General features: G+C 41.4%; 1 protein-coding gene across 2 annotated transcripts in view; it reads right to left on the bottom strand.

The window, feature by feature from the left end:
* LOC125464461 (integrin alpha-E-like) overlaps nucleotides 1–13250 on the bottom strand; it is a 245847-nt gene that overhangs the window by 191136 nt on the left and 41461 nt on the right. For both annotated transcript variants that reach the window (XM_059655494.1, XM_059655493.1), the window contains exon 6: nucleotides 8443–8511. In XM_059655494.1, the coding sequence (XP_059511477.1) occupies nucleotides 8443–8511 (69 nt within the window). The remainder of the gene's footprint in view (nucleotides 1–8442; nucleotides 8512–13250) is intronic.

Genomic DNA, 13250 nt, shown 5'->3' with positions numbered 1-13250 from the left:
ACTTCCTCTGAACTGGCCAGTCTGACCCTTAGCCAATCTTCTATACAGGCTTGAATGTTACTCTTTATACCGTGAGCTCCTATTTTGCCCAATAGCCTTTAATGTGGCACTTTGCCATATTCTTCTGTAAATCCAAGGACAGTGCATCAACAGGCAGCTCTTTATTCAGACTAGATGCCTGTGACCAAATGGTATTCCCACAGGGATCGGTGCTGGGACCACTTTTGTTTGTGATTTGCACAAATGATTTAGATAAAAATATAGAAAGCATGGCTAAAATAGTATCAGAGATAATGGGAACTGCAGATGCTGGAGAATCCAAGACAACAAAATGTGAGGCTGGATGAACACAGCAGGCCAAGCAGCATCTCAGGAGCACAAAAGCTGACGTTTCGGGCCTAGACCCTTCATCAGAGGGTCTGATGAAGGGTCTAGGCCCGAAACGTCAGCTTTTGTGCTCCTGAGATGCTGCTTGGCCTGCTGTGTTCATCCAGCCTCACATTTTGTTGTCTTAGAAAGCATGGCTAGTAAGTTTGCGGATGACACCTAGGTTCGCGGTTTAGTAGAGAGTGAAGTAGGTTATCTAAGATTACAAAGCAAGCTTGATCGTTGGGTCAATGCACAAAAGAGTAACAGATGAAGTCTAATTTGGATAAATATATGTATTGCTTTTTGGTAAAACAAATGAAGACCAGGCCTACAAAATTAGAGCCTTGGGTAGTTGTAAGAACAGAGACCTAGGGATTCAAGTACGTATAATTCTTTGACGTTTGAATCACAAAAAAGAAGGGTAGTTAGGAAGGCATATCGCATGCTTGCCTTCCTGTTATAGGAAGGATATTATGAAGCTGGAGAAGGTTCAGAAGTGATTTACCAGGATCTTGCTGGGACTGGTGGGTTTGAGTTATAAGGAGAGGCCGAATAGGTGGAACTTTCTTTACTGGAGTATAGGAGGTTGAGAGGCGACCTTATTGAGGTTTATAAAGTAATGAGAGGTATGGATAAGATGAATGGCAGGTATCTTTTCTCTAGGGTGGGGGTAATAAGATGAGGGGCCATATTTATAAGGTGAGGGAAGGAAGATTTTTAAAAAATACGAGGGGCAAATTGTTTAAACACAGAGGTTTGCATGTGGAATGAATTTCCAGAGGAAGTGGTGGGTGTAGGTACAAACACAACAAGTAAAAGACATTTAGATAAATACTTGCATAAGAAATGTGTGGAGGGATACAGGGCAGGCACAGGCAGGTGGTACTGGTTTAGTCGGGAATAATTGTTCACATGGGCTGGCTGGACTGAAAGATCTGCTTCCATGCTGTATGACTACATGACTATAATTACAGTACAAGTTACTCTTCCAAGATACTCTCTGGGGAGGTGCTGGCCTTGTGGTGTTAGCGCTTCACTACTACCCCAGAAACCCAGGTAATATTTTGGGAATCTGACAACAGGAGGAACCTGCTGGTGGAATTTGAATTCAATAAAAATCTGAAATTAAGAATCTAACATTAACCATGAAGCCATTGCCGATTTTTGGAAAAACCCATCTGGTATATTAATACCCTTTAAGAAAGGAAACTGGTCTGGCGTACATGTGAATCCAGACCCATAGCAATGTACGTGACTCTTAACTGCCCTCTGGGTAATTCTGGATGGGCAATAAATGCTGGCCTAGCGAGCAATTTTTTTTCATGAGAAGCAAGAGAGAGAGAGGATGAGGAGGCTGCCGGGAAGGTAAGTTTTCCCACTTTAAAAAGCTTACGTCAAGCGGGAGCGGACTTCATTTATTTGGGCAGCAGCAAATATTGGACAGGTTATTGGACAGAAAGGAGGTAGTAACTAAAAACTGTAGGGAACCAGATAACGAAGTCAGCGTGACTAAAGGAAAGAGGAGGCAGAGAGCAGATTATGAACACAAAGGGACAGGTGGTCTGAGGTGCATTTGTTTTAATGAGAAAAGTGTAGTAGACAAGGCAGATGAACTTAGGGCTTGGATTGGTACCTGGGAGTATGATGTTATTGCTATTACTGAGACTTGGCTGAGGGAAGGGCATGATTAGCAACTAGTTGTCCCAGGATATCGATGCTTCAGGCGGGATAGAGAGGGAGGGAAAAGGGGTGGAGGAGTTGCAATACTGGTCAAAGAGGATATCACAGCTGTACTGAAGGAGGGCCCCATGGAGGACTTAAGCAGTGAGGCAATATGGGTAGAACTCAGAAATAGGAAGGATGCAGTAACAATGCTGGGGCTGTACTACAGGCCTCCCAACAGCGAGCGTGAGATACAGGCACAAATATGGAAAGGTGTTGGAGAAACAGGGTGGTGGTGATGGGAGATTTTAATTTTCCCAACATTGATTGGGATTCACTTAGTGTTAGAGGTCAGGATGGAGCAGAATTTGTAAGGTGTGTCCAGGAGGGTTTTCTATAGCAGTATGTATGTAGTCCAAGTCGGGAAGGGACCATAGTGGACCTGGTGTTGGTGAATGAGCCTGGCCAGGTGGTTGAAATTACAGTAGGGGACTACTTTGGGAATAGTCATCATAGTTCCGTAAGTTTACAATACTCATGGACAAGGATGGGAGTGGTCCTCAAGGGAGAGTTCTAAACTGGGGGAAGGCTAACTATACCAAAATTCAGCAGGATCTGAGGAATGTAGATTGGGAGAAACTATTTGAAGGTAAATCCACATTTGATATGTGAGAGGCTTTTAAAGAGAGGTTGATTAGCGTGTAGAGGAGACATGTTCCTGTGAAAATGACGGATAGAAATGGCAAGATTAGGGAAGAATGGATGACAGGTGAAATTGTGATTCTAGCTAAGAGGAAAAATGAAGCATACATAAGGACTAGGCGACTGAAGACATACGAAGCTTTGGAAGAATATCGGGAACATAGGGTGAATCTGAAATGAGGAAGTAAGAGGGCTAAAAGGGGACATGAGATACCTTTAGTAAACATGGTTAAGGAAAATCCCAAAGCCTTTTATTCATATATAAAGAGCAAGAGGGTGACTAGAGAAAGGATTGGCCCACTTAAGGACAAAGAAGGGAAGTTATGTGTTGAGTCAGAAAATGGGTGACATTCTTACCGAGTACTTTGCATCGGTATTCACCAAGGAAAAGGACATGATGGATGTTGAGGTTAGGGATAGATGTTTGATTACTCTAGGTCAAGTCAGCATAAGGAGAGAGGAAGTGTTGGGTATCCTAAAACGCATTAGGGTGGACAAGTCCCCAGGTCCGGATGGGATCTATCCCAGGTTTCTGAGGGAGGCGAGCGAGGATATAGCCGGGGCCTTAACAGATATCTTTGCAGCATCCTTAAACATGGGTAAGGTCCCAGAGGACTGGAGAATTGCTAATGTTGTCCCTTTGTTTAAGAAGGGTAGCAGGGATAATCCAGGTAATTATTGACCGAAGAGCCTGACGTCAGTGGTAGGGAAGCTGCTGGAGAAGATACTGAGGGATAGGATCTATTCCCATTTGGAAGAAAATGGGCTTATCAGTGATAGGCAATATGGTTTTGTGCAGGGAAGGTCATGTCTTACCAACTGAAAAGAATTCTTTGAAGACGTGATCAAGTTGATTGAGGGAAAGGCTGCAGATGTCATATACATGGACTTCAGTGAGTTGTTTGATAAGGTTCCCCAAGGCAGGCTGATGGAGAAAATGAAGTCACATGGGGTCCAGGGTGTGCTAGCTAGATGGATAAAAAAACTGGCTAGGCAACAGGAGACAGAGAGTTGTAGTGGATGGGCGTTTCTCAAATTGGAGACCTGTGACCAGTGGTGTTCCACAGGGATCTGTGCTGGGACCACTGTTGTTTGTGATATATGTAAATGATTTGGAGGAAGGTGTAGGTGGCCTGATCAGCAAGTTTGCAGATGACACGAAGATTAGTGGAGTGGCTGATAGTGAAGGGGACTGTCAGAGATTACAGCAGAATATAGATAGATTGGACAGTTGGGCAGATAAATGGCAGATGAAGTTCAATCCGGGCAAATGCGAAGTGATGCATTTTGGAAGATCTAATTCAAGAGCAAACTATACAACACATGGAAAAGTCCTAGGGAAAATTGATGTACAGAGAGATCTGGGGGTTCAGGTCCATTGTTCCCTGAAGGTGGCAACGTATGTCAATAGGGTGGTCAAGAAGGCATAGAACATAGAACATAGAAAAGTACAGCACAGTACAGGCCTTTTGGCCCACGATGTTGTGCCATGGAATAATCCTAATCCAAAAATAAAATAACCGAACCTACATTCCCCTCAATTCACTGCTGTCCATGTGCATGTCCAGCAGTCACTTAAATGTCACTAATGACTCTGCTTCCACGACTACCAGTGGCAAACTATTCCATGCGCTCACAACTCTCTGGGTGAAGAACCTCCCTCTGACGTCTCCTCTATACCTTCCTCCTAACACCTTAAAACTATGACCCCTCATGGCAGTCAATCCTGCCCTAGGCAAAAGGCATGCTTTCCTTCATCGGACAGGGTACTCAGTACAAGAGTTGGCAGGTCATGTTACAGTTGTATAAGACTTTGGTTCGGTCACATTTGGAGTACTGTGTACAATTCTGGTCGCCACATTACCAAAAGGATGTGGACGCTTTGGAGAGGGTGCAGAGGAGGTTCACCAGAATGTTGCCTGGTATGGAGGACACTAGCTATGAAGAGAGGTTGAGTAGATTAGGATTATTTTCATTCGAAAGCCGGAGAGTGAGGAGGGGGGAACCTGTTTGAGGTGTACAAAATCATGAGGTGTATAGACAGGGTGGATAGCAAGAAGCTTTTTCCCAGAGTGGGGGACTCAATTACTAGGGGTCATGAGTTCAAAGTGAGAGGAGGAAAGTTTCTAGGAGATACGCCTGTTAAGTTCTTTAGGCAGAGGGTGGTCGGTGCCTGGAATGCATTGCCAGCAGAGGTGGAAGACGATTTTGACGCGATAGTGTCTTTTAAGATGTATTTGGGCAGGCAGCAAAGGGATACAAACCCTTGGAAAATAGGTGACAGGTTTAGACAGAGGATCTCGATTGGCGCAGGCTTGGGGGGCCGAACAGCCTGTTCCTGTGCTGTAATTTTCTGTGTTCTTCATTGTTCTTTGTTCAATGCCCACATACCACTTCGTTGGTGATTGGGGTTTCGCCAAGTTCCTCTTTTCCACTTCCTGGCTTACAATGATTACTGGGACGACACAGTGCGGAGCTGGAGGAACACAGCAGGCCAGGCAGCATCAGAGGAGGTAAGCTGACATTTCAGGTCAGTATCCATCTTCAGAAAATGTTCTTGCTATGTCTGAGCTATTACTGGGATGCTTTTTGAATCCTCCATAATGAAAACAGAAAATATTTCTTCATCTCATCCATTATTTCCTTATCATTTTCTACTAGCTCCCCAATCTCTCTGGAGAATCACTTTACTTGCCCTGCTATTCAATGTGCCTGTTGTAAAAAAAAATTGCTGTCTGTTTTCACATTTCTTAATACAACGGTAATTGGTCCAGAAAGTCTGGAATTGCTTTTGACCTGCTGACAATATGGGTCATGCAGTGGTCAAATTACCTGAGAATTCATTGTCTTCCCTGGTGCATGGTAGTGGTGTGGTTGTTGTTCCTTCTGTTGGTAGTAATTAGTTTGACATTTCCTAAAATATCATTAAATAAATACAACGATCAGAGCCTTCAGTTCAAATTGACATGCTTGCTGTGAATATCAGCTTGGATCAATAACAGCACTGTCAGCTGAGTCACGGGGTGTTCCAACTTTACTCATGCAGACTGACTTCAGGAATGTGAGAAATGCAATAGAACATGTGCGCAAAGCAAGATGTCACAAACAACAAACACAAGAACATTTTTATACTGCATATTGTTTGAGGGCTCAAGAAATCAGGATGACGTTTTCCAGATAATGCCTGTGGGAATTTTTACATCCACCTGTCAGTGCAAATAGGGCCGTGGTTTCACATCTCATTTAACAAATGACACCTCAGGCAAACCAAGACTCCTGCAATATTGCTTAACAATGTCAGACAAGTTTGATGCTCAGGTCTCTAGGGGGTTGCTTCAATCCACAGCCTTCTGATTCCGCAGCTGGATCACTGGCAATTGAGCCATGTTGGCAACTTCTATGAAGCATTTTGGGATGCTTTCCAACAAAATTAGACAACAGCTAAGCCTAGATTATTAGTGATTCCGTCGTCAGATAAAAAGACAGGGTCTGCATTTGGGAATGCAGGACGATGAGCAGACCATGTCGACCTTCAAGTCTGTTCCCCCATTCCACATTATGGCTGAGTATAATTTTATAAAGCTATTTGTGTCCTCAGGACGCCTGTTAATTTATAATCAATGAAACACTTTTGAAATGTCATTGTTATAATGTAGGAATAGGCAGATAGTTTAGTGAGCAGAGGTAAGTCAATCAGTAACACAGTGTGCCGTCTGGGATCTGAAGTTAAGGTCAAAGGTAGGCGATTGGGTACTTGGATGAAAACAAGTGACAGGTGTCTGACCTTGCTTTACATAATATTATGTCCAGATAGAGAAAAAGAGAGGCCTTAAACTGACTTTAAAATGTCATATTATCTTCCTTGAATTCCCACAGGCATTATCTGAAAAACGTCATCCTGATTTCTCAAGCCCTCAAACAATATGCAGTATAAAAATGTTCTTGTCTTGTATTTTCTAAAATGAATGCCTGCTGATTTTAAAATGGCTGTTATTGAATACAGAATGAGCAGTCGACTACATTCAAATGTCCAACAATTGCCAGGACAAAAGCAAACTCATCAACTCCTGGAATATAAACATATGAATTATAAACAAGATCAGGAATTGAGCCCTTGAGCCTGCTGTGCCAGTCCATAAGATCACGCTTGATCTCACTTTACTGTGAACATCACATTCTCACCAATGACGTAACACTTTTTGCGATATCCCTAATGTGATTTGAACATTTTACTTGAGCCAACATAGAGGCCTGGCGACCAGATGTCTACCTCAAAAGGAGACAGTCAAAATCCGTGATGCTGCCAGTGTCTCCAGTTTTCACTTTTGCTGATGGGATGTGGACATCATTGGCTGGACCAGTATTTATTGTCTCGAGAGCAATTAACAGTTAACCACTTTACTATATGTTGCAAAACACAATGGTTTCTGAGAAGAAAGCATCAAAACCATCTTTGTTGGATGAGCATCTCACATCGACACCCAGTCACATGATTGAAATTACTGGTTTGTTTGAACAAAAAGCAAAGCTGTATTATCAATCTGTTTCAAGCATCTGAAGAACAAGCAGGTCCAGCTATAAGACTGCGTCCGATCTTAATGTATCTCCAAAAGTCCGATTACTGAAAATACACCTATGATCTGCCTGTGAATTAAACCAAGTAAATTAGACAACTGAAAGAATCTCAACTGGATCCTGACTTAGAATAGAATTCTTAATTCTCATTAGCTAATTATACCTTTGATTTTAAGTCATTTTAAATTTTTAATTTCTTTTGTTTCCTCTCACTTTTCTATCTTTATTGAATGCACATGTGTGTGAATGCATGGCAAACAATGTTGAGGGATAGGTCACTAGAGGTGACCTGTGACTATAAACAGCAGATATTTAAGGCAACATTTCAGTCTACACAAAACAGATTAATTCCAGCGAGAAAGATAATTTCCAGGTGAGAACACATCATTCATGGTTAATTAGAAAACTTAAAGAGAAAGCACGTAAGTGTAAAGGTGGGCAGCAGTCCAGAAGTCTGGAACAATTTTTTTTAGAAAGTAAAAGAAAGACTAAAAGATTATAAAGAAAGAAGAAATTAGAATACAGGACTAAGCTTACTAGGTTAATACCAAATGGGCAGGTTGCCTTCTGAGAAAAGATTGGGCATGCCAGGTTTGTATCTGCTCGAGTTTAGAAGAGTGAGGTGTGACTCGATTGAAACATCTAAAATCCTGAAATAAAATCCATGGGGTGGATGTGGAAAGGATGTTTAAACTTTTGGGGGAATGTAACGGAAAGTCACTGTTTAAAATTAAGGAGTTTCCCATTGAAGGCAGAAATGGCAGATGAAGTGGAATGTTTGAATACTTTTTTGAGGTAGAAGTAAACAGATCCTTGATAAGCAAAGCTTAAAAAGTGACTCGGGATAGGCAGGAATGTGAAGCAGTCAGATTAGCCATGATCTTATTGAACACCATAACAGGCTTGAGGGGCTACGTGGCCTGCTTTTTTTTTCTAATTCATATGTCTGCATTTATGTTCAAAACTTTTGATTTGGTCCTTGCTCCAGATTTAGATGTGGTAATGTTTGATGAAAATACATGGGCTGATACAGGCTGCCAAAATCACTGGCCACCTGGTTAAATAGTCAGAGGGGAAGCTGAACAGAAGAAAACGGTTATCCCACTTTTCACTCCTCATTACAAATTTATTTACCTGTGAAATCTTCACGTCTTTCCAACTTGTTGTTGCTGTTGCTGCTGTCATTCCCAGCACTGAATTTCACTGTAACGAAATCAGAACACTTATTTTCATATTTGTTTTCATAGTATTAATCAAACATTTAACAAAATCTCAAATATCAAAGCAGAAGTTTAAAGTGGTAGCAGATCAGGAAACTATTTGTCTACTGGGCCTAATTCAGCACTCGCTCTTTAACTACAACAAGCTGCTAGTTTTTTTTCACTAAATTTAGAAAATGGAGCAACAATTGAAAAATAGGTTCCCAACAATCAAAGGGAGATACATGGGGTAAACATAGCAAAAATGCATTTCCATTCAACTGAGTCACAATTAGAGTGTGGATTATGCCATCTCTCAAGAATAAAGGAAGAGGTTAAGAGAGTTGCTAACTGAAACTTCCACTGGAAATTGAAACAGGAATAGAAGCAAAACCCAGAAGTATTCCTGTAAGGGAAGTGGGTAACTGTTTCGGAGAAGAATGCAGAAAATTACGAGTAAAGAGTAGAGGAGTAGCACTGAAAACTTCTAACAAGTTTACATCAGTCCTTCTATTCCAGATCTCCTACTAATTTTACAGCTTTAGAAATTCACATGTGAACACTGCATCCAGACAATTTTATACTCCTTTTATTTTCTTACTTATTCTTCCTCATTCTTTTACTGGATTATTTCTTATCTTCTCTCACATTGACCTGGGGTATATCTCAATTTTAAGTCCACCAGAAGTTTCTACCTTGGACTGCTCAAACTCACTTCATGTAAGATCCAGAGATAATGGGAACTGCAGATGCTGGAGAATCCAAAATACCAAAGTGTGGAGCTGGATGAACACAGCAGGCCAAGCAGCATCTCAGGAGCACAAAAGCTGTCTAGGCCCGAAACGTCAGCTTTTGTGCTCCTGAGATGCTGCTTGGCCTGCTGTGTTCATCCAGCTCCACACTTTGTTATCATGTAAGATCCATTCTGTTCAATGCTGTGTTATTAGTCTGATATGAGCAACACTTCAGACATTACAGAATTTTATATTCAGTGTGGTGAAGAGGGGAGTCTGTGGAAGGCTAAAATTAAATATATGCAGTTATGAAGTCATGAAAGCAGACCTAGCTAAAGTGAACTGCAAATCAGGTTAAGGGATAGGTCACTAGAGATAAACTATCTCTATAAATAACAAACATCCAAGGTAATATCTCAGAGTACATGAGATAGACTCACTCCAAGAAAGAAAGAAAATTTCCAATGTCTATTACTCTGATACCTGATATAATGGAGAGATGGCAAGGATTTGTTCATTTTACTAACCCCAAATTGAATGGAAATGTATAGCAACCAGCCCCTGAAAGGTTCTTGGCAAAAGAACTAGAAGTGATTTGAAGCGACAGTCATTAGTGCAGAGAGTTGAGATCCACAATGTGCTATCTGAATTGGCAGTGGAAGCAGATTCAGTAGTAACAGTCAAAAGGAAGTTGAACAGTACTGAAAAACTAAAATTGCAGGCCCATGGGGAAAGAGCAGAGTGGAGAGTCTAGGGTTCACTGTATTCATCTTACATATCACCAGCACAGGCACAGTGGGCTGAATGGCCCCTCTTTGTGCTGTATCATTCCAGTTATAATCCTGGATCAGACTTAAAGATTTATGTTACAATCTAGCTACAGACTAACAGCTCTTTTTTTCTTAAAGTCGATGTAGTATAAGATGAAGGGGTCTTACTAAGGAAAATAAAGCCATGGATTTTTGAACAACCAATACTAAACTTTATTAAGGAACATTAGAGTAATAATAAAACTGCCTACAATGCATGCAGATATTGTATTCTAGTACCTAGAATCAACGTTTTGTAAATATGATTAGCGCACAATTGTTAAACACTCAACAACCCCCATCAAATAACATTTATGATAATCATAGAGGCCGCATATTTCTGAGAAATTCTCCCAGATATTTATGATGTATTGTGTTATCAAATCTCAGTTAAACTTCATGAGGGATTGCAATTCTTCACTTTTTCTAATCTGACATTGAAATTCCCCCTCAAGAATCATTCCACTACAGATTGTCAATAACTAACCATTTTAAATCCTTCCCCCTCCCCCACCCCCCAACAGACTCTGAAAGCTGCTCACCAGCACTTACACAGTTTCAACTCCAGCATGTCATGGACAACTTGCTTGGGTTTTTCCTTCAGCTCTAATTTAAGTCTTTTCAACCACCAAGTTCGGCTCTTGTGAACTTTAAGTGGCACATGGCTTCTTCCAAGCCCCCACATTTCTTCGGATTTTTTTTGAGCCCTGACCCAAATATTTACCTGCACAATAATTCCTAGGACTTCAGTCTAAGTTCTGAAAGCACAGTGATATCCAATTGCTGTTGATTTCCCACTTAATGCCTGACATGCAACATGCCTTCCCAGCAGTACATCTAAAAATAACACTGCCTAACATTGTATCAGAGATAATAGGAACTGCAGATGCTGGAGAATCTAAGATGCTGCTTGGCCTGCTGTGTTCATCCAGCTCCACACCTTGTTATCACTACCTAACATGATTTTACTTCAGGAACAAAAAACAGAAGTTGTTGGAAAAGCTTAGCAGGTCTGGTAGAATCTGTGAAGAAAAAAATCAGAGTTAATATTTCGAGTCTCGTAACCCTTCCTCAGAACTGGTGGTAGCTGGGAAAACGTCAGTTTATGTGCAGAAAATAGGGAGGGAGATGGGGTAGTGAGTAAATGATAGGACGGAGTCCCAAGTGAGAGGAGAACAGTTGGATAGGCAAAGGAGTTGATCACGATTTGGCTAGGATGGTGCATAGTGTTAATGGGAACTGTTAGTGACTAACAATAGGTAGCGTGTAGTGTCAGGTTTATCTGATAACAAGGTGAGTGGGGTCGGGAGCTAGGACGTTGTGTGCATTTCCAGCAACTTCTGTTTTTGTTGCTGTTGTTGTTGGTTCTACTTCTCTCTCTCTGAAAGCTCCTTGCTTTTTAGTGAAGTATTTTGAGTGATATATTGAAACTGTTCCACAAATCTCATGGCTATTGCACAGCAAAATTGATTGCAACCGTTGGAACAATTAAATATGTGGCAAACTCTTAGAACTCTCTGGTCATTACATGTTACCATTTTCACATTATGCTTGCTCACAGTACAAAATGAATGCAACTTATGAAGGATTCATCACACTGATTCTACAAAAGAGGAAGAAACATTTGAACTTTTCTTCTGAGCTCCTGACGCAGGGGATTTGAAAGGAATTCAGTGCTAGCATTCCTATGTAGAACTGGGTAAATGAACAAAGAACAGAACAGCACAGGAACAGGCCCCTCAGCTCACCAGGACTGCTCCAATATATGATGCCTTTCCAAGCTAAAAGCCAGTCCAAATCCCTGTATTTCATGAAACAGAAGTTGCTGGAAAAGCTCAGTAGGTCTGGCAGCATCTGTGAAGAAAAATATCAGAGTTAACATTTCAGGTCCGGTGACGCTTCCTCAGAGCCAGACCCAAATCGTTAACCTTGATTTTTCCTTCACAGTTGCTGCCAGACCTGCTGAGCTTTTCCAGCAACTCCTGTTTTTCTTCTTGATTTACAGCGTCCACAGTTCTTTCAGTTTTTACTTAGCATTTCTCTCTATTCCATGCCTATTCACATGTCTGTCAAGATGCCTCTTAGACGTTGCATTTGTATCTTTCTCCACAACCTCCTCTGGTAACACATTCCAAACACTCACCAACCCCTATGCAAAAAACTTGCCTCTCACATCTCCATTAAGCTTTTCCCCTTTTGCCTTAAACCTATGTCCACTAGTAATTGATATCATTACCCTGGGAAAAAGATTCAAACTATCCATGCCTCTGTAATTTTGTAAACTTCGATCAGATTGGTCCTCAGCCTTCAACGTTCTGGTGAAAACGTACCCAATTTATTCAATTTCTCCTCATAGCTAATATCCTCCAAACTAGGCAACAGGCTGGTAAACTGTTTCTGTACCCTCTCGAAAGCCTCCACATCATTCTAGTAGTGTGGCAACTAAAACTGAGCACAATATTCAAAATGTGACCTAACTAAAGCTCTTTACAGCTGCAACATGTCTTGTCAATTTTTACACTCTTGTGCCCCAACCAATGAAGGCAAGCATGCCATTTGCTTTCTTGGCGTTAGTTACTTGTGTGATAACGAAGTGTGGGGCATCTTAGGAGCACAAAAGCTGACGTTTTGGGCCTAGACTACCATTTGCAGGGAATTGTGGAGCTGTACACCTAGATCCCCCTGCATTTTGATGCTACTAAGTGTTCTGCCATTTACTCTATACTTCCTTCTTGCAATTGATCGTTTAAAATGCATCATCTCACATTTTGGATTTAACTCCATCTCCAACTTCTCTGCTCCAGTCTCCAGCCTATCTCTATCTTGTAGTATCCTCTGGCAATCCTCCTCACCATTCATGGCTCCCTCAATCTTTGTGTCATCTGCAAACTTATTCTCCAGACCAACTACATTTTCCACCAAATCATTTATGCAAGTTACAAACAACAAGGGTCCCAGCATTGATCCCTGTGGAACACTAGTAGTCACTTATCTCTCGTCAAAAAAAAACACACTTCCATTGCTATTCTCTGCCTTCTATGAGTCAGTCAGGTCTGTATCTGTCTTACCAGATCACCACGGATCTCATGTGATTTCAGCTTTTGTATCAGCCTGCCATGAGGACTTTATCAAAGGCCTTGCAAAAGTACATGCAGACAACATCTACCACCCTGCCCTCATCAACCATCTTTGTCAATTCC

Source organism: Stegostoma tigrinum, chromosome 27, assembly GCF_030684315.1.
Source record: "Stegostoma tigrinum isolate sSteTig4 chromosome 27, sSteTig4.hap1, whole genome shotgun sequence".
NCBI classification, from domain to species: Eukaryota; Metazoa; Chordata; class Chondrichthyes; order Orectolobiformes; family Stegostomatidae; genus Stegostoma; species Stegostoma tigrinum.
This window is presented reverse-complemented; position numbering and strand designations above follow the sequence as displayed.